This window comes from Manacus candei, unplaced genomic scaffold (assembly GCF_025592945.1).
Source record: "Manacus candei isolate 608988 ecotype Guabito, Panama unplaced genomic scaffold, ASM2559294v1 h1tg000078l, whole genome shotgun sequence".
NCBI lineage: Eukaryota > Metazoa > Chordata > Aves > Passeriformes > Pipridae > Manacus > Manacus candei.
Genome location: NW_026138126.1, coordinates 2,232,420 through 2,252,033, shown reverse-complemented (window position 1 = coordinate 2,252,033; position 19,614 = coordinate 2,232,420). Strand labels below are relative to the sequence as shown.

Sequence of the window (19,614 nt, the reverse complement as noted above, 5' to 3'; positions counted from 1 at the left end):
TGGGGACAGAGCCTGGGGACAGAGCCCTGGGGACAGAGCCCTGGGGATGGAGCCTGGGGACAGAGCCCTAGGACAGAGCCCTGGGGATGGAGCCTGGGGACAGAGCCTGGGGACAGAGCCTGGGGACAGAGCCCTGGGACAGAGCCCATGGGACAGTACCCTGGGGACAGAGCCTGGGGACAGAGCCTGGGGACAGAGCCCTGGGACAGAGCCCTGGGACAGAGCCCTAGGACAGAGCCCTGAGGACAGAGCCTGGGGACAGAGCCCATGGGACAGTACCCTGGGGACAGAGCCTGGGGACAGAGCCCTGGGGACAGAGCCCATGGGACAGTGCCCTGGGGACAGAGCCTGGGGACAGAGCCCTGGGGACAGAGCCCATGGGATAGTGCCCTGGGGACAGAGCCTGGGGACAGAGCCCATGGGACAGCGCCTGGGGACAGAGCCCTGGGGACAGAGCCCTGGGGACAGAGCCATCCCGTCCCCCTCCAAGCACGCAAACGCTCCAGCCAGGAATGCAGCCTCGGCCGCCAGACAGCTCCCGTATTCCTGCAGGAACCCTCCAGCCCACTCCAATTAGCTTTCCTGGAGATCCCATTACTTGCAGCCACAAAGACATTGTTCAGTGTATTCCCCTGGAACAGCCACGGGAGCAGGGAGAGCGTATTCCCGTATTCCCGTATTCCTGCAGGCTGCTCAGCTTTCCCGGAGCGCGGCCCGGGCAGTGCACACCTGGAGTGGGCCCAGCTGCCCTCCCCGCTCCAACTGCGCTGGTTTCCCTTCTGCAGTGAAACCCGACCCCTCGAGGATCGCCTTTCACTCGCGACACAACGTCAAACAGAGCAGAGGCCGCAGGGCAGGAGGGCTCAGGGCTCGGCTGGGGAGGTGCCCCCGCGCCGGGAATGCTGCGGCCCCTTCCCCAAGGAGCTCTCCCTCGCATCCCTTCCCCGTTCTCCTGCTCTGGGAGCTGGGAAAACCCTTCCTCATCCTGCTAAAATCCAACCCCTCGATGTTTGGGGTAGCAGGACCCGGGCAGCTCCCAGGATCGGGATGATTCCCAAGGGAGGGAGGAGACACCTGCGGGGAACACGCTGCCGGCACTTACCGAGGAGGGGAGTCCAGGAGGCACCTTCCGAACCTTTTTGGGCTGTCCATCTGGGTTAGGGGAGAGAAGAGAGGGTCTAAGTTTTGAAGGGGCTTAGTGGGAGGGAAAAAGCAGCTACAGCAAAAGTCTCCAGGGTTGGAAGCTGCAGGTACAGACAGGGCTCAGATCCCAAATGTTCCGCAGCCAAGGAAGCATCAACGGTGAAAATGTCCGAGGATGAACCTCTCCAAACCTCATCTGCACCTTTTGGGGGCAGGTTTCACCCACAGACAGAGATCCCAGGGCAGCAAGAGGCATCACCCATCATGGGGGAAGGGCTCCTTGGGAGAGAACGAGCCCATAAATATAATAATATTTAATGTTATAAATCCTCGTTGGGGTTTTCTTGGGAAACAATTTAACTTGAAGTGGGTCTGTGGAGAAAGGGAACACGTGCAGGGCTGGGTTGTATTTTCATTTCTCTTTACATAAGGATATACTTGGGAAAGCTTCACTGCTGCAGGAAGCAGGGATGTCCTTCCCAGGATCAGCCCCCAGCACATCCCTCCAGGTCCAGCTCTGGAGGGACAGTGTCCTGTGGGGGGGGAAAATTCAGGGAGGTGGTGGGGAAACATCATGAGTGGCTCAAGGGGAAGCACAACCAGTGCTTCTGATATTTTAATTTGATATTTTCTTAATTTCTACTTTTAATATTATTATTTCTCATCATTATTATTTATTATTTTTCATAATTAAGGTCATTATTTGTCATAATTAAGGAAGGCTGTGGTTGGGGGGGGGGCAGGGTGCTAACACAGCGAGGGACTCTGCTGGGATGTTTCTCTGGAGGAGAAATTCATCCCATAGAACACAGAAGAATCATTTTCCAGGCTGAAAATGGGTGGGGACTGCCTTTTTCTAAAAAGCACATCACATAGAGTCACTTCTGGTTTCGTTTGTTGGGGAAAGCCCAAAACAGCAGCAGGAAAGTGATTCTGGAGGGTGCAGGGGGAACTGTGACAAGAAACACAACTTCTGGGGAACTGGAGCTTGTCCTCCCTCCAAGGTTAAACCCACACCTGAGCTCAGCCTTTGCTAAAAGCAAAATGGTTTATTCCCAGGTACATCCAGACATGCGCCAGTCCTGCTTGGGAACTATGGAGCAGGCAGGGAGAGAGTGAACATTCCCTGTGTCCCAGGGCGCAGTTCCCATGTCCTGGCAGAATGTCTGGACCTCATGCTACCCCGTTCCTGGGCTCCAGGGAGGGCCACTGGCCAGAAAAACAGAATGCCAAGGCACTCCAAGGTTTTCCAGGAATGACTAGTGATATGCAGTGTGGCTGGAGGTGTTCTGAGAAGAACCTCGAGCCATTTGCTGCTTTCAGCTAACCTGACATTTTCCAGGGAGAAGGGAATTCTTCCTGGCTCTGAGCCCTTCATTTTTTTAAAGTTAGACATCTCTATACAGATATACAGAGATATTTCTATGCATTCCCCTCCCCCAAAAAACCAAATGCCAAAGTCACGCCAGGTACACACACGTGGCAACGTGAGTTTGTCATCCTCAACACCCCTGTTCTCATTCCCAGCCTCAGTTCCTCATTCCCAAAGGCAGATCCCACGAGGGCACCTGCCCTCAGGGGGACATCCCTGAGGTTCCCTCGAGCTGTGGCACCAAACCAGCGCGGTGGCACCCGGGGGTGGCACGTGGGGACTCACCAATGCTGCTCTCAGCACCTCTCCTGCGAGGATTGTTGGGGTAAGAGAAATACTGGGACCCTCCTTTGCCCCCCGTGGGGGAAAGTGTGCTCGGGCTGGCGATTCCCATCTCGCTGGGCAGGAACCCGGCCTGCAAACAAGGACAGAGAGAAGCCCTTCCATGGAATTTCGCTGGAAAAACGGCTCGCTGGGAGAGAACAGAGCTGCTTTGAGGCACCTTCCCACCAACTCAGCCGAGGGGAAAAATAAACACAAGTTAAAGGGGCCAGAAGGGAAAACAAACCCGTAAATATGGGGGTGGAGGTATGGGGTAGGTGTGGAGGAACAAGAGGGTCTTTCAGCTTCTGTTTTCCTGCAGGACCCCAGCAAGGAACCCCTGCGAGCCAAGGAGGAAAACCAGCAGGTGCCATCATGGGGAGCATCGTGGTCCCAGCTCACCTGCTGCCCAGGAGGGTGGGATAAACCAATTCTGGTTGTTTGGGAAAGCCCAAAATAGCAGCAGGAAAGTGATTCTGGAGGGTGCAGGGGGAACTGTGACAAGAAACACAAGTTCAGGGGAACTGGAGCTTGTCTTCCCTCCAAAGTTAAACTCACACCTGAGCTCAGCCTTTGGCAAAAGCAAAATGGTTTATTCCCAGGTACATCCAGACATGGGCCAGTCCTGCTTGGGAACAAGCTGCTGCTGCTGCTCAGAGTGGTTTTCTCTTGTGTTTTATCAGAGAAAAGCCAAATCCCTCTTTCTAAAACCAGGAAACTCCTCCCCCGTGTTTATCCCGGCTGACCTTGGGCACGCTGGGAAGCAGAGCTGGGGGAGCCGGAGCCCAGGGTGCTCTCTCCCTCCTGGGATGGAGCAATCCTGCCTTTCCTCCAGCCCCCCTCACCTCGGGAGGAAGTTCAGTGTATTTACATGGAACTGCTCAGGGCTGGCAAAGGGCCTTCAAGTCCCAAAAGCTCGGCTTTGACCCATCTTCCGAGGGCAACACGGGGAAATAAAGGAGGATTTCAGGCTTTTGAGAAACTGGAAAGAAAAACCTCTGCTTTCAAACTCTGTCTCCTCCAGAAAGGGGTCAGGGAGGGAAAGAGGAGCTCGTGTGTTCACAGCTGGTGACATTCCTGCAATCTGTTCCAGCGCTCAGGTTACCGTCACACCGGACCTGCTCCGCCAAGGAAAGCAGCCCAGAGGGATCCCAGGAGCTGCTGCCCAGCTCCTCCCATGGGCATCTCTGGGATTTTAAGGCCATTTCCCAGAGAAAGGGGTTTTCTTCCCATTCCCTCTCCCTCAAGATGCCTCTGGAGATGGTTCAGAGTTAAACAAGGAGGAAGCCACGGCTCTGCCTCGGAGCAGAGTGTTTTTGGGAAGAACCTGCTATCCCAGCCAGGGCATCTCCACCAGAACATTTTTCATCTTTTCAAAAATAAAAAAAAAAAAAAGGTCAACCCTCCCCTCACTCCCCCAAACGGGAGCCAAAAGCAACAACTGCTCTGGGGGTCACAGCTGGCTCCGTTCGCCTCCCCAGCCCCACACAAGGGGGTTTTGTCTCCCCCTCACATCAAATGGGATCTGCCACCCGATCCAGAGCCCTGCAGCACCATTCCCCCCCCCCCATTTCTGTTACCTTATATCTCCCCTCCTCCACGAGAGCCCAGCAAAACCATCACATCCAAAAGCAACACTTGGCACCGAGCCCGGTTTTGTTTGAGCAGCTTCAGTGGTAAATGAAATCCACTCTGGCACAGCCAGCACAGCTGCTCCAGCAAAGGAAACATCCTCACTTCAGAGAGGAGGAAATTATGACCAATTTGTGTAAAATTAAAACATGTCATGTGTGCGTGTGTGCACACGGATGAAATCAAAGCTGTCCGGCCCAAAGCTCCTCCCGTGGATCAAATGTGGGACTGTTTCCCCGGAGCCACCCCGGGCACTGACGGGGCACTTGGAGCCACACATCAAAGCAGAGGTGCTCGCTCCTTCCCGAAAAACTATTTCTGGAGGCTGGTGGCAGCAGGGAAGATTATCCCAGGGCTGCTGGCCCGTGTTCCCGGGCTCAGATTCACGCCTGTGGTATTCCCCACAGGAAGAGAGGCCTTCCCCCAGCACAGCCCGGGGGTTCACACGGGGTGACCCGACCGGGCCGGGCTGTGGCTGCAAGAGGCGGCTCTGCCACCGTGTCCCTCCCGGATTGTGGAGATCATGGAATCCCAGAACGACTGGGGTTGAAAGGGACCTTAAAGCCCATCTAATTACACCCCCTGCCATGGGCAGGGACACCTTCCACTAGCCCAGGTTGCTCCAAGCCCCATCCAACCTGGCCTTGGACACTTCCAGGGATGGGGCAGCCACAGCTGCTCTGGGAAACCTGGGACAGGGCCTCCCCACCCTCACAGCCAACAATTCCTTCCCAATATCCCACCTAACCCTGCCCTCCTTCAGCTTAAAGCCATTCCCCCTTGTCCTGTCCCTTCCTTGTCCCCAGTCCCTCTCCAGCTCTCCTGGAGCCCCTTTAGGCCCTGCAAGGGGCTCTCAGCTCTCCCTGGAGCCTTCTCTTCTCCAGGTGAACCCTCCCAGCTCTCCCAGCCTGGCTCCAGAGCAGAGGGGCTCCAGCCCTTGGAGCATCTCTGGGGCCTCCTCTGGACTCTCTCCAGCAGCTCCACGTCCTGATGTTGGTGCCCCAGAGCTGAACACACAACTTGGCTGTGGGTCCCCACCATAAAACACAAACACTGCCCAACAGTCACTGAAATGATGATACAACAGCACAGAAACCATCTCATGGAATCTCCCTCCCCTAAACTGGGACACAGGGTACTGGGGGATTTTTGGGTTGGAGAGGGAGAGAGAGAGAGAGAGCCCCAGGGCAGGCAGCAGGAGGGAGAAAATGCCTTCCTTGGCCACCCTGGCACAGGGAAAGGTGTTGCTTGGATCTGACTCACTGGAACTCCCCACCAAGACAGCGTAGCCGGGTCACGGCTGATTAAATACAAGCCAGGATTAACAATAACAAAACAAGTGAGCCTGACTGAAGAGGTTTGGAAAAGAAGTGAGAAGCTGCTACAACCAACATTTTCTAACCTCTGACAACTCTTCTGAGCCAGCAACACACGCCTGTGTGAACTCCTGACACTCCACAGAGGTTTTGGAGCAGAGCAGAGGCTCTCCAGGACCCCGTGCACAGAGGTGAGGTGCAAACCCCAGGCTGGTTTTATTCACAGGCTCTCACTCCTGGGAGCCAGTAAATCAAGCAAAGAAACCTCCCTGCATTTTATCATTACCTGGTTTAGTCCTGGTATCCCTGTGTCTCTTCCAAACGTGGAGTACGAGGCTCTGTCACTGCTCTTCCCTGCAGAGGAGAGAGAAGACAAGGGTCTGGGTAAGAGAGAGGGGGACATGTTTTGTGTGCCCCCAACCCCCCGGGCCCTGCTGAGGGGCAAAGCCTGTTTCTGTGAGGCAGCTCCCTCTGCCCCCCATGGCAGTGACAGCCTCCCAAAAAAGCTTGTGCTAAAACAGGAGCTGCTTTAAGTTCATGGAGAGTGGGTCCCCAAATACCGAGAGCCGGCGCTGCAGCGGCGCGGGGAAGTGCCTGTGGCCATGGAAACTGCCAGTGTCAGCCCAGAGCCAAAAAAATCCCTGCAGACACCTCACATCCAGCCAGCTGAACTTGGCAGAGGCAGGGACGGAGCAAACCAAGCGCCAGGATGAGTGACCAGACTCCACAGGTGCTTTCCAGACAACAGGAAATACAGTCCTGGAGCACGAGAGCTGAGCTCCTGCTCCCTCACAATGCACTGGTCACCTTCTCCCCCTCTCCTGGTGGAGATTCAACTTTCCAAACCCCAGCCAGATCTGAAGAGCAGGGATTAATAGGAAAGCATTCCCTTCCTTGCCTCTGTTCAGTCCCACCAGGCAGACTCCTCCTGGCCCGTGGGTTCCTCACAGCCGGAGCGTTGCTGCCAACGGGATCCACACGGGAGCAGCCCTGTGCCAGCAGTGCCCTCGTGAACTTTATAGACTGGTTTGGATTGGAAGAGACCTTAAATCCCATCCAGTTCCACCCCTGCCATGGGCAGGGACACCTTCCACTAGCCCACATTGCTCCAAGCCCCGTCCAACCTGGCCTTGGACACTTCCAGGGATGGGGCAGCCACAGCTGCTCTGGGAAACCTGTGCCAGATGGGAAGAGAGAGGAGGCTGCTCATTTTGCAACCTTACCATGGAGGCCTTGAACTCGAGCCAAAAACTTCAGAGTTGGTTCCCCCACTGCAATCCCCAAAGCCCAGACCCCCATTCCCAATGGGAAGGTCATGGAACACCAGCACCCCCCAGCCCTCACCTCCAGCAGGAGCCAGGCACACCTGGCACTGCTGCTGTTCCCTCAGAGGCTTAAACGTTAAGTAAACAAAGGTCAGGATGTCAGAGGATGGATCCCCTAAATGACCTAATTTCTAAAAGAGCTTAAGGGCTGGAGCTGCCGCAGCACTGGCCACGCTGCAGAGGACTCAGCAGGTTGTGGCATCAGGTGGGTCACAGTTACTCCTACAGCAGAGGGAAAGCAGGGTAATGCCATGTGGGTTTGGCTGGACAGCAGCAGCCAGACCTCCCATCTGATAACACACTGCTTCTTCCACGCCTTGGCTGGAGTCGGGAATCATGGAATTACTGACTGGCTTGGGTTGGAAGGGACCTTGAAGCCCATCTTGTTCCACAGCCCTGCCATGGGCAGGGACACCTTCCACTAGATCAGGTTGTTCCAACCCCCTTCCATCAGCCCCAGCCATCACCAGAGAACCTGGGCTGAACCAGAGCTCCTGGCCATGGTTGGGAAGTTTTGGCAATCCCCAACCATGAGATGTTTAACAAGGGCAAGTGCTGGATCCTGCCCCTGGGATGGGGCAGCCCTGAATGCACAGATAGACTGGGGAAGGAGGGACTGGGGAACAGCACCAGGGGAAGGGCCCTGGGGGTCCTGGTCAGTGGCCAGTTGGATCTGAGTCAGCAGAGTGTCCTGGCAGCCCAAAGGGCCACCCTGTCCCGGGGGGCATCAGGCCCAGCATCGCCGGCCGGGCCAGGGAGGGGATTGTCCAACCCTGCTCTGACCTGGGGCGGCCTCACCTCGAGTCCTGGGGGCTGTTTGGGGCCACAGTGTCAGAAACATCTAATCAATGTCAGAGGGATGTTGGAGAGTGTCCAAAAGAAGCACACGGGGATGGGGAAGGGTCTGAGGAGCAGCTGAGGGCACTTGGCTGGTTCAGCTGGAGCAGAGGAGACTGAGGGGAGACTCCTCGGGGGCTGCAGCTCCTGCCGAGGGGAGGCGGAGGGGCAGGGACTGAGTTCTGCTCTGGGACCAGGGACAGGACCCAGGGAAGGGCTGGAGCTGTGCCAGGGGGGTTGGGATGGATCTCAGGGAAAGGTTCTTCCCCCACAGGGTGCTGGGGCACTGCCCAGGCTCCCCAGGGCAGTGGGCACGGCCCCAAGGCTGCCAGAGCTCCAGGAGGGTTTGGACAACGCTCTGAGGGACAGGGTGGGATTGTTGGGGTGTCCTGGGCAGGGTAGGAGTTGGACTGGATGATCCCTGTGGGTCCCTCCCAGCTCTGGAGATTCTGGGATTCTCTGAACCCAGGGCCAGCTCTGCACTGCACTGCTCCAAACCCACAACCTTCCCTGGATGGCCTCTAATGCCTTCCTTGGTTAATGTGCCTGGTGTCAGTGTCTCCTGCACGCCTGGATCAGTGGGAGCCTCCTGGGATGTGGGAGACTGGGAAATAGAGGGCAGCCCCCAGCCAGCCCCAGCTCCTGCACCCTCCATCATCACATAACGGGGGGAAAAGCAGCAAAAAGCTCGGCAGTAGAAATTCTACATCTAATTTCCTACGAAAACAAGGCAGAGAAGAGAATGGCAAACCTTTCCAGGCTGGTAACTCGGCCTATTGCAATTCCAGAAGTCCACAAGTGGGGCAAGAAGCAGCTGAACCTGCCAGCAGAAGGAGCTGTTTCTGCGGGCAGGGAGATGCCACCGGCACAGGCGGCAAACCCGGAGTCACCCTGGTCACCCCTTGGCAGCCACAGCCCAGGGCACCGGCCAGGAAAGGTGGCAAAGGCCCAGAAAGGAGGCAGGGACCAGGATGGAGGCAGGTTTCACAAAGAAACCCCCAGGAATCTCCCCCAGTGCCATCTTGCTCCCGACGGAATTACTGAAATCCTGCAGACGGGTGTTAAGGGATCTTGTGGGAGAGGGATCAGAAGATGCTGGGAATAAATCCCTTGAAGAAGAAAGGGGTTTTTTTTGGAAATCCTCTCTGTGGGATTTACCTCTGCAAATTTTAACATGCCAAGGTGAAGCACTGTGGAGGCACCTCGAGCCAGGTGCATCCAGAAACTGGCTGGGAGCATTCAGCACTTCCAGCTCTTCCTGGCATTCCCTTGCTGGGAGTCCTGGCATCCCCCTCCTGCCTTTGCCCCTTGCCACCCCCTTCCCCTGCCCCTTCCCTGCCCGTGCTGCCTTCAGCCACGCTCCACAAGCCTTTTCCCAGCCTCTCTCCTCTCCCCAGCACGTTCCCTCCTGCAGGATCCGGCTGTGCCAGGCTCAGGGGAGCCTCCCCCAGGCCCTGCCCTCACCCAGGACTTCTCCAGAGAACCCCCCCCACCGTCTGTGCTGGCACCTCCCAAAGGCACATCTGCTCCTGAGCCCAGGGACAAGGTGGCACAGTCAAAACTCCTCTTTCCCGAGGTTCCCACCAGCTCTGGCAGCAACAGGGATTGGCTTTGGCACCTGGACTGTGGCAGCATTTCACCCCCACGGGAGCAAACTGCTTGTAAGTGAACTTGTGGCTTTGCCATCTCTGTCCCCACTCACAGAATGCCCTGAGATGGATGGGGCCCACAGGGATCACCAGAGTCCAGCTCCTGGCCCTGCACAGGACATCCCAAGGAAAGGTATTTAAGTGCTGCCTACGAGTTTTTCCAGCACCTGCTGGCAAACCCAGTGCCCCCACATCACCCATCCCTGAAACAGCCCTGGTGCAGCTCCCACCACTCACCACCCACCACGAGCCTCCCCCAGCCCTGCACCATTAGAGATAATTCCATTAGAGTTCCAGCCTGGGGAAAAAGGGGAGGAAAAACACAGCCAGGGATTAAAAAGGGGGAGGGAAAAAAAAAAAGTTAAAAACCCAGGAGCAGCAACAACCCCCCCATTAAAACCATTGTCCAGGAAGACCCCAATCCACAGGCACTGACAATACCCACCCGATTAGAAACACTGCTCTGAAAGGCAGCTAATTACTAGAAATAATTACTAGAAAGAAATCTGTTATGGCTTATCAGTTTCCTCACTGTTTAACCAACCCCCTCCCTGCCTGCCCCTGCTGAAGATGAACAGTAAATTGTGAAGCTGGTGATCTCAAACAGACAGAAAAGCCCTTCTCACACTCCTCATCCTCTGGGCCAAGCTGGTTTGTCACCATGCTGTGTGCTGGCACCACCCTGGGAGAGTCAGGGACACTGCTGTCACCTCTCCACACCCTGGGCTGGGATGCTCAGATGTCCTCAGGATGTCCTTTGTCCTCCAGGAGCAGCCCCAAGGGCTGGCACAGGACACCCCAACAATCCCCCCCGTCCCTCTCAGCGTTGTCCAAACCCTCCTGGAGCTCTGGCAGCCTTGGGGCCGTGCCCACTGCCCTGGGGAGCCTGGGCAGTGCCCCAGCACCCTGTGGGGGAAGAACCTTTCCCTGAGATCCATCCCAACCCCCCTGGCACAGCTCCAGCCCTTCCCTGGGCCCTGTCCCTGGTCCCAGAGCAGTGCCCAGACACTCCTCAGACCCTTCACCAACTCTGTGTCCCTCCTTTGGACATTTTCTAATTTACTTTCTTCTTCTTTTTTTTAAATTCAGGTGATCCCATCCCCGTGCAGCACAGCCCAGAGCTCCCTGCCCAGTCAGTCCTGCACACAGCTCTGGTTTTCCCCCTCCCCTCGTGGAGCTGAAGCTGTGGCAGAGTCTGAAGATCCCCCTCACATTGTCCCTGAGTGCAGGAGAGGCATCACCCCCAGCTCTGGGGGAGCCCTGAGGGCAGAGGAAGGTCAGCTCTGAGAGCAGCTCCCCCAGGTCCCATGCCAGGGCAGCCCCTCCCTGCTCTGTGCTGCAGGGGCCTCCCAAAGCAAATCCCACCGTGCCAGACACAGGATGTTCAACAAAAGAACATCCACGAGGCCAAATCCAACATCTCTGTGTCTGAGCTGAACACATTTCAGTGCTCTTCCTTTCAAACTGGCTTTGGATGAGGTGTGCACCCTGCAGTCCACAGGGACACCACCTCAAGCCTGGGTTGGGGCAGGGCTGCAGTGAGGAGCAGGCAGTGACTGTCTCTCTGGGGATGCTGTTCCCATGCCAGGACTGCTGGGATCACTGCCTGCTTGTAGGGAATGACAGGGAACAGCAGGGATTAAACCTGCCTGGCCTGTGCACCAGAGCTTTGTGCTGCCCCAGCTCTGCCCCAGGGGCTGAGCAGCCCCCTCCTCACGGCTCCAGGAGGGGACTCTGGGCAGGGGAGGAGGGCACGGGGTGGGTGATGGCAAAGGGACCCACCAGGACAGGAACAAGGGGCAGGGCTGCAGCCTCACAGGGATTTTGGGGATGTGCTGGCAGTGCCCTACTCTGGCTGAACTCACACCCATGTTCCTTCTCTCCTGGGCCAGGCAAATCCCTCCAGCCCTGCCTTTTCCATGGATTTCTGCCCACGGAGTTTTCAAAGCCACCTCCCGGTGCAGGGACACACCGGGAAGAGCTCTGGATGAACACACACGTGTTCCACTGCTCCTCTATCCAAAGGGCCACCCCACCCTGCAGCTTCTAAATCTCTCCCCTTGCCCTCTGCTCATGTCAGATCAGTTTGAGTGGTGACACAGCTCGTGAGGGAAGGGGAGCACAGGCTGCACCCGGGATCCTCCTCGGCCACTTCACGGCCCCAAAACGCCACCAGCCTGCAGGGGCAGGTGAAATCTCCACTCTGGAAAGGATTGTTCCAAAGCTCGGGCTGGCAGGAGCTCCTCAGCCCACCAAAAGCCTGGTCAGAGAGGAGTCTCTTTTTCCATGTGGAAAACAGAGCCAAAAAAATCACCGTTTTGCTCCGTTTCCCCACCAAGTGCTGCCTGGCCAGCAGTGTCCCTGCGCCCTGGGAAGGTGCTCGCTGTCCCTAGAGCCCGTTGTCAGAGGATGGGGGGCTGCAGCCTGGCCCTGGGACATGCTCTGACTCCAGGAACCCGAAATCCAGAGGACAGGGGTCCCAGGAGGAGGCCAGCACCACCATGACTGTGCTCAGAGCTGCAGCAGCACGGGAAGCCAAAGCCCACACTGTCTTTGGGGGGCCCTTTCAGCTCAGCCTCCATCTCTAGCTGGCCAAGCCCACCACTGCCAACACAGGTCATTCATAGCCCACCCAAAATGTTTCTTTCAGCAGTTCTTGATCCTTCTTGGAGAGAGAGATCAAGTGGGAAAGAGACACAAATTCTGATTTTGGAGAAGGGCTCAGATGTCTCACACACCTTTCATCCACAGAGTACCAGAACATGTTCATCCTCATCTGCTCCCTCCACCTCCTCCAGTTTTCAAATTCTCTGATTCCACTCAAGTTCCCCACTGGAGTGAGGTTCCCAGCCCAGGGGGACCTTGATGGCTTTTCTCCAAAACTCTCCTTTCCCTCCCATTCTGCCACTGCTTTCACACTCCTGCATGCAAAAGCACTATTTTGCACTGCTCCTTCCTCTCCCCTATCCCTCAGCATCTGGCCACTTGAAAAACTTTCAGAAGCAGCTTGGAAAAGAGGAAGAGAAAATCCATCCCATGGTCTTCCTTGGGTCCATCAGCACGTGAGCAGGTTTAGATCAGATTGTAGCTTTAGATTAGATATTGGGAAAAAATTCCCTGTGAGGGTGGGAGGCCCTGGCACAGGTTGCCCAGAGCAGCTGTGGCTGTCCCACCCCTGGAAGTGCCCAAGGCCAGGTTGGACAGGGTTTGGAGCCACCTGGGCTGGTGGGAGGTGTCCCTGCCCATGGCAGGGGGTGGCACTGGATGGGCTTTAAGGTCCCTTCCCACCCAAACCATTCCACGTTTCTACAATGAAAACTTATTTATGTATTTTGGAACCTGCTCCAAGAATCGACGCTTTCTACTTTACCACACCCAACTTTAGGAACAAAAGGGACTTTGAAATGTGAAGAACCCCTTTACCCCTCTGGCTGTTCCCCATTTCTGGAGCTCCCGGTGCTGCACCCACTGCCCGGTCAGGACCCCGCGGGGACGCAGCACTCGAGCCTCGGGCACAGAGTGTGGCCACTGTCCCACAGGCCACTGATTGCCCTCAGCTCCAGGGCCAGCCACTGGAAACCACCCTCTGGGGCCGTGGAGGCTCCAGCTCCACGTGCCGGGGACCGGTCGGGCCGGCAGCCCCGCCGGGAGCGCCGGGAGTGCCGCGGCGCCTGCCAAGGACCGGGAGCCCCGGCTTTGAGAGGGAGCCAAAGGTGTCTTCCCTGCACACATCAAAGGGGAAACCTCCGTGTTCCTCCCCGGGCAGCTCCTTCTGGGCTGGAAACTCTCAAGGCTGCCTTGGCCCCAGGTGTGGGATGGGCTGGGATGGGCCCCCCCACGCACACCCCCCCAAAACCCCGCTGAGCTGCACCAAGGCTCCCCCGTCCTGCTCAGAAACTTCTCCTCTGCTTCACTGACATCCTCCCGGGGCAGAACTGAGAAGGAACAACCGCCCTTGCAGAGGGATGGGGGAGCTGCTCAGAAATGCTCCTCCACCTGCACACAACACACCTGCCCCCAGCAACACGAGGGGTGAAAGGGGGGAGCAGAGCTGACAGGGAGCCCCTCGCTCTGACCTGAGCCAGGAGCAGCCAACATGTGGCTGCTCCCTTCCCAGCACAACCCTGCTCTGCTTTTCCCCTTTCCCACCAGCTCTGCAGGAGGAAGGTCCTGTCGTGGGGGGGATTTTCCGTTTCAAACACCATTCCCTCTTCTCACCCCTCCTTCACACCCGAAGCAAGCCCCGTCCCGGCACCGCTCCCTCCGCACGCGCCGGAGGGTTTAACCAGCCCTGCGTGGGCAAAGGTGGGGAGGACTAACCCCAATTCCTGACCTCTAATGCCATTAGAGCTCTCTAAGCCCTTCAGGATGGATATTTTCTGCTCTTAATCTCTCCTCCCGCCCCCGAGCTGGGAGAGGTAACTGGGTAAATGGTCACACACGTCCGGTCACGCAGGATCATCATCTCCGGTGCTCACAGGGACCTGGGAGCTCCTCACACTGCCCAGGTGGAGCTGGGGATGGGGGAGTCAGATGGGGCTGCTGGAGCCCTGCAGGACAAGGGAAGAGGCCCCTCCAAATCCCACTGCAGCAAGGGGAGCACCTCCAGCTCTCTGCAGGGGCTGCCAGGCTGGGAGGTGACACAGCCACGAGCCCCTTCCAAGTCACTGGGTTGGAAGGGACCACAGTGGGGTCATCTGGTCACACCTCCCCACTCAAGCAGGCTCATCCCAAGTCCTTAACGTTGTCCTAAATCCTTAGCAATGAGTGTTTCTTCTCTCCCTCTCATTCCTGGTGCTCTCCCACCCCTGATTACCAGCTCCCAGGAGCACACTCAGCCCTGTGCCAGCACGTCAGGCACTGATCTCTGCTACTGCCTCTGGGTGCTCCTGTGAAGCAGAGAAAAATAACCACACACACAAAACACGGCAGCTGTCCCACAGGTTGGGCACTGGTGAAACCCTCTGGATCCCAGCTCCTGGGCCACAGCTGGGAGAACACCCGGAGCGGGTCTGACACGGGGAACGGCAACGCCGGTCGATGCAAACGCTGCCACCACCACGGGCCAGCCTGTGCCACGTGTGCCCTGCCCTGGGGACCTGCCAGGCAGCTGGGAGGCACTTACCCACGAGTCCTGCTCCCAGGAAGGGCGACGAGGAGATGCTGTTGTGGGAGGGCATGTCCCGGTGCTCGCCGTAGTGGGGGCCTTCGCCATAGCTCTGCTGGGACAAGAGCAGAGTTACACGGGAGCCAAACCCCAAAACACGGGGCTGTCAGGGCCCAGCCTCCCCCAGGCAGGGGCAAAGTCAAAGGCTCCTTGTAAAAAAAGGGGTTTTATCCTCATGCCAAAGGAGAGTTGGGCAGTGCAGCCACGAGGATGTGGCGCTGGGAGGGGACATGGCACCATGGTTTGCAGCTCTCAGGCAGTTTGGCACCCACCAGGTGGGACCAGGCAGGCTCTCCCCGAGCCAGGGGGGGACAAGGGGCTAAGAAAAGGCTGGATAAATATAAACATGATTTTTTAACATATTTATATACATATATAAATTCTAAATATATAAATGAGAGCTGACAGCACAGCGACAGCTCCGCTGCTGACCAGAGGGGAGGGAAAGGTGCCATTGCAAAAATGAATCACACAAACCCATTAAAACATGAGCAGCTGCCAAAATAACACTGTTTCCACTAAGTTCATCTCTTTCCTCTCTTCCCCTCCCCAGGCCCAAGTCCTGAGCTGTTGCAGCCTCGACTCCTTCCCTGCAAAACCCTTTCCATGTTCTCCATCCCCACTAAGGCCACTTTGGCTGGATGATGTGGTGGATCCCCTTGGTCTCCCTTGAGTGGTGGGTGCCCAGAAAGCTTCGTCACCAGGTGAGAAACCTCAGCCCACCCAATCGTGACCCCATCTGTGGGACCCCCGTCCCACCCCCACCCAGGAGCACCCCTCTCCCACACCAACCCTGGGTGCAGGGAGGGGAGATGCCTGAGCAGCCATGGGAGACCACCCCAGTGTGGGTCTGGGGGAGGTTTTTGGAGGAGAAACCTCCTCCAGGCAGCAAAGCCCGGGGAGATGGGGATGGGAGGCCCCTCTCCCTGCTGTCCCCCCCGCAGGGTTCCCAGAACCCACGTCCAAAATGGGGCAAGAGAAGCTGTTCCCGATGCTCTGGGAGGCCTGGGAAAGCCCCCGTTTGTTTGGGCTGGAGCTCCTGTCTGTGCTTTGTCCTTACCCTTCCTTGGTCAAACGCGGAGCTGTTTTGATCTCCCGTTCCCCAGGAACCTGATCCCGGCCTTTCATCCAAGCCTACCGAAAAACAGGAAGAACAAAGGTTACTCTTTGCTTTATCAGCAAAGCCTCAAAGGTGTTCTCGTAAAATTAACTCTTCCTTCTACAAACAAAACAATATTTTCATTAATAAACCACTTCCACTTGGCGTGACTGAGCCTCCCCTCTCCCTCCTCACCTTCCCACTCCTGCTGGGATTTATTCCACAAACTTCAAAGCAAATCCCACCACAGCCTGGAAATGTTTCAAAACACGGGACAGTGGGAAGAGGAGAAACAAGTATTTTAACTCCTTTATTCCAGAGAGCACCCATCAACCTCTTCCCCCCACAGACTGATGGTGAAGAGGAGAAAGAAACATCCCAGTGAGTCAGAAACATCCCAGTGCACCCATCCCAGTGCTCCAGCAGGACCTGATTTTTGTCCATGGAGCTACAAGGTCACGGTGTCCAGGTGTGATGTCAGCAGGGCCCATCAGAGCACACTCCTGCTCATCTCAGCTTTAGCCCTCCAAGCACATCCCTGGCAAAAGGGGATCTCACCCAGATGGCAAAGGACCAACCAGGAGGGTTTTGCAACGAGCCTGCACAGCCTGTGGGGGGAACTGAGCTCCTTTCATCACCTGCCAGGTCCACCCAGGCTGCAGCTCTTGGGCCCACGAGGCACCCCAGGGAGCCAGAGAGTCATGGAATGCTGTGGGTTGGGAGGGATCTTAAAGCTCATCTCATCCCACCCCCTGCCATGGGCAGGGACACCTTCCACTAGCCCAGGTTGCTCCAAGCCCCGTCCAACCTGGCCTTGGACACTTCCAGGGATCCAGGGGCAGCCACAGCTGCTCTGGGAAACCTGGGACAGCCCCTCCCCACCCTCACAGGGAGGAATTGCCTCCCAGTGTCCCATCTAACCCTGTCCTCTGGCAGTGGGAATCCATTTCCCCTTGTCCTATCTCTTCAGGCTCTTGTCCCAAGTCCCTCCCTGGATCCCCTTCAGGGAGATACAAATTCCCACTAGGACACAAAAATCCTGGGGTGTTGCATAAGCAAAGCTGAAGTTCCAGCTGACACCACGACTGCTCATAAAGAGCATTCCCTGGAAAACATCCTGAACCTGACTGGGCAGCAGCATTTCTGGCTGTGCTGCTCCATCTCCCGCCCTGGTGGGTGACCAGGGGTTTAAAGGCTCGGGGGGTTAAATCCAGGGATTTGAGAGGGGGCTGGGCAGGGTGGGGGCATCATCCCTGGAGACACTGCATGGACACCAGCAAGGAGAAATCCCAGCCCCTGGGAGGCTGAGCAGGGTGGAGGGCACTGGCCAACCCCAACCCCACACAGGGGTTCATGGCCACACTCATGGAGTGACACGTGGCACCCCTGGCAGCACCCAGGATCACCCCGTGGCAGCACTGGGGTCCCGGGGGCTCTCCCTGTGCTGGCCCTTCCAAAAGCCAAAGTGCCAGCAGGGATGGCCCTTCCAGGTGCCCCAGGACGCTGTGCTGGGAGCAGAGAGCTGCCTGCAGCAGTGGGGACAGTGGGGTGGGCAGTGTGTGGGAGCAAGGACATGGAGCAGGGGCAGGGGGACGGGGCTCACTCCCATTCCAGCTCGGCAAAGCTGATTATTATGGCAAACATGCCATGGATTTGTCTCCTCCGCTCCCCTCACTGTTCATTTAACCAGAAACTTCTTTCAAATTACATCCTTCTATTTCGGTGCCTTTGTGTTAATCATTTCCCCAGAGAATTGGTGTTTAATTGCTGTCTAATTTGCATAATTATGCATATTAATCTCCACACCTAATGAATATTCATAATTCTCATTTAGATTTTGTTTTCTAATCAAAAATTTCCAATGTGATTACTGTGCAGAGCAGGGATAAGCCTCTAATAATACCTTGGATACTGGGGAGAATTACTGCCAATTCTCCCACCTCCTACTTCCTAGAATAAACTTTTGCTTTGCTAATGTGTTTTTCCAAAAGCAATTCATCTGCAATCCCTGCAAACCCCAGCGAGGCAGGAGGAAAAAAATGCTCCTTGGAGTCATTTTGCTGTCACGGGTGGTTTTAAAGCTCCCCAAGGGTCAGGGAGGAGGCACGAGGAGGATCTGCAGGCTCGGACACCCTTGGAACACCCTCCCTCTGTGCTGGAAGGACAAGGACTGCAGCACCACAGTCTCTGGAGAGCCCTGGGCTGCCTGGAAGCCCGGGGTGAATTCTGCCCAGCTTGTGGAGCCTCCCTCACTTGAATCATCCCTTGAGATATTCAAGAACCTTCAGCTATTCCCTTCAGATATTCCAGAACAGTCTGGACACGATCCTGTGCTGCTGTGCTCTGGGATGACCCTGCTTGAGCAGGGAGGTGGGACCAGATGACCCACTGGGGTCCCTTCCAGCCTTACCCATCCTGGGATTCTGTGCCAAAATCCCTGAAAAAATAAAAATAAACCTGCCAGGCTTCCCCAAGGAAGGAGGGAGAGGAGACAGCGGGTGGCAGAGGTGACAAAAGCTGAGGGGGAGGCTCACACACCCCTTAAACAAGGAGAAACCCCTGGCACAAGCTGCTCCCATCCTGTGGTGTCACCAGCATGGCAGAGAGACCCCAGAGAGGGGTCAAACCCCCTGGGTGCTCCCATGGCAGCTGCAGAGGATGAGCTGCTCTCCAGAGCGTGTCGAGGTCCTGGGCTGCTCTCTTGGCCCCTACAGCAAACCAACCCTTCTTTTTTAGTAAGAAATTCCTCCCTGTGAGGGTGGGGAGGCCCTGGCACAGGTTGCCCAAAGAAGCTGTGGCTGCCCCTGGATCCCTGGAAATGTCCAAGGCCAGGTTGGACAGGGCTTGGAGCACAACCTGGGCTAGTGGGAGGTGTCCCTGCCCGTGGCAGGGGTGGGATGAGATGAGCTTTGAGGTCCCTTCCAACCCAAACCATTCCAGGATTCTGTGATTCTATAACCCCCTAAGGACACCCAAAAGACCTCCTGTACTCTCCAGGTAGTTCCAATGGCTGCCAAGGTGAAGTGAGGTTATCACTGTCCCACCCTTGTGGCAAAGAGCACCCCATGGCTCTGGAAGCAGCCAAGGCTCCACCACCTCCAAAGGTGCCCATGCCAGCTCTTTGTCTGATGTCTCCTGGAAAATAAGGTCTCACACCTTCCCCAGGCTGCAGCCACCAGCGTGAAAGGTGCTGGCAAAACCCTCCCATCTTCAGCCTGCAGGTGTTTGAAGAATTCAGGGATTTCTGGGACGAAGCCAGGAGAAAGCAGACTGCCCGCGCCCGACGTCTGGCATCTGTGCTGCTCTCACTGCCAGCCTGCTCTTCCCTCCCCTCGCGTTGGGAAGGATCTACAATTTGGCAGCAAATGCCCTCTGCCAGCCCTGCGAATTGCCAGTGTTTGGCCAAGGGCAGGTGCCTCTGGAAGAGCTCCCAAAGCAGGGTTTGCTCCACTCACATCACAAAGCCCCCGAACACAGGGGGGGCTGTCACACTGTCACACCTTCCCCAGCCCAGGGCATGTGCTGGCCATGGCCACGAGCCTGTTGCTCCTCTGGGCACAGCTGGCACTGAGCAACCAGGCTGGATGAAGATGGAGGAAGAGGAAGGAGAAGGGGGAGGAGAGGGAAGCTGGTGTGGGATGGCCACAGCTCAGACAGCCCCGTGATGGCATCCTCGGGGCTCACCCAAGGGCACCCCAGCAGCCCCCCCAGACCCCTCCATCCCAGCAGCTCTGGAGGCAACCCAAGTGCCCA

General features: G+C 56.8%; 1 protein-coding gene across 14 annotated transcripts in view; it reads right to left on the bottom strand.

Annotated features, from left to right (window-relative positions):
* Positions 1-19,614, bottom strand: part of TCF3 (transcription factor 3) — an 84,904-nt gene that overhangs the window by 24,390 nt on the left and 40,900 nt on the right. For all 14 annotated transcript variants that reach the window (XM_051810624.1, XM_051810636.1, XM_051810637.1 and 11 more), the window contains exons 4-8: positions 15,823-15,896; positions 14,721-14,814; positions 6,071-6,138; positions 2,801-2,930; positions 1,103-1,152 (exon numbers count right to left, since the gene is read on the bottom strand). In XM_051810624.1, coding sequence (XP_051666584.1) covers positions 1,103-1,152; positions 2,801-2,930; positions 6,071-6,138; positions 14,721-14,814; positions 15,823-15,896 — 416 coding nt within the window. The remainder of the gene's footprint in view (positions 1-1,102; positions 1,153-2,800; positions 2,931-6,070; positions 6,139-14,720; positions 14,815-15,822; positions 15,897-19,614) is intronic.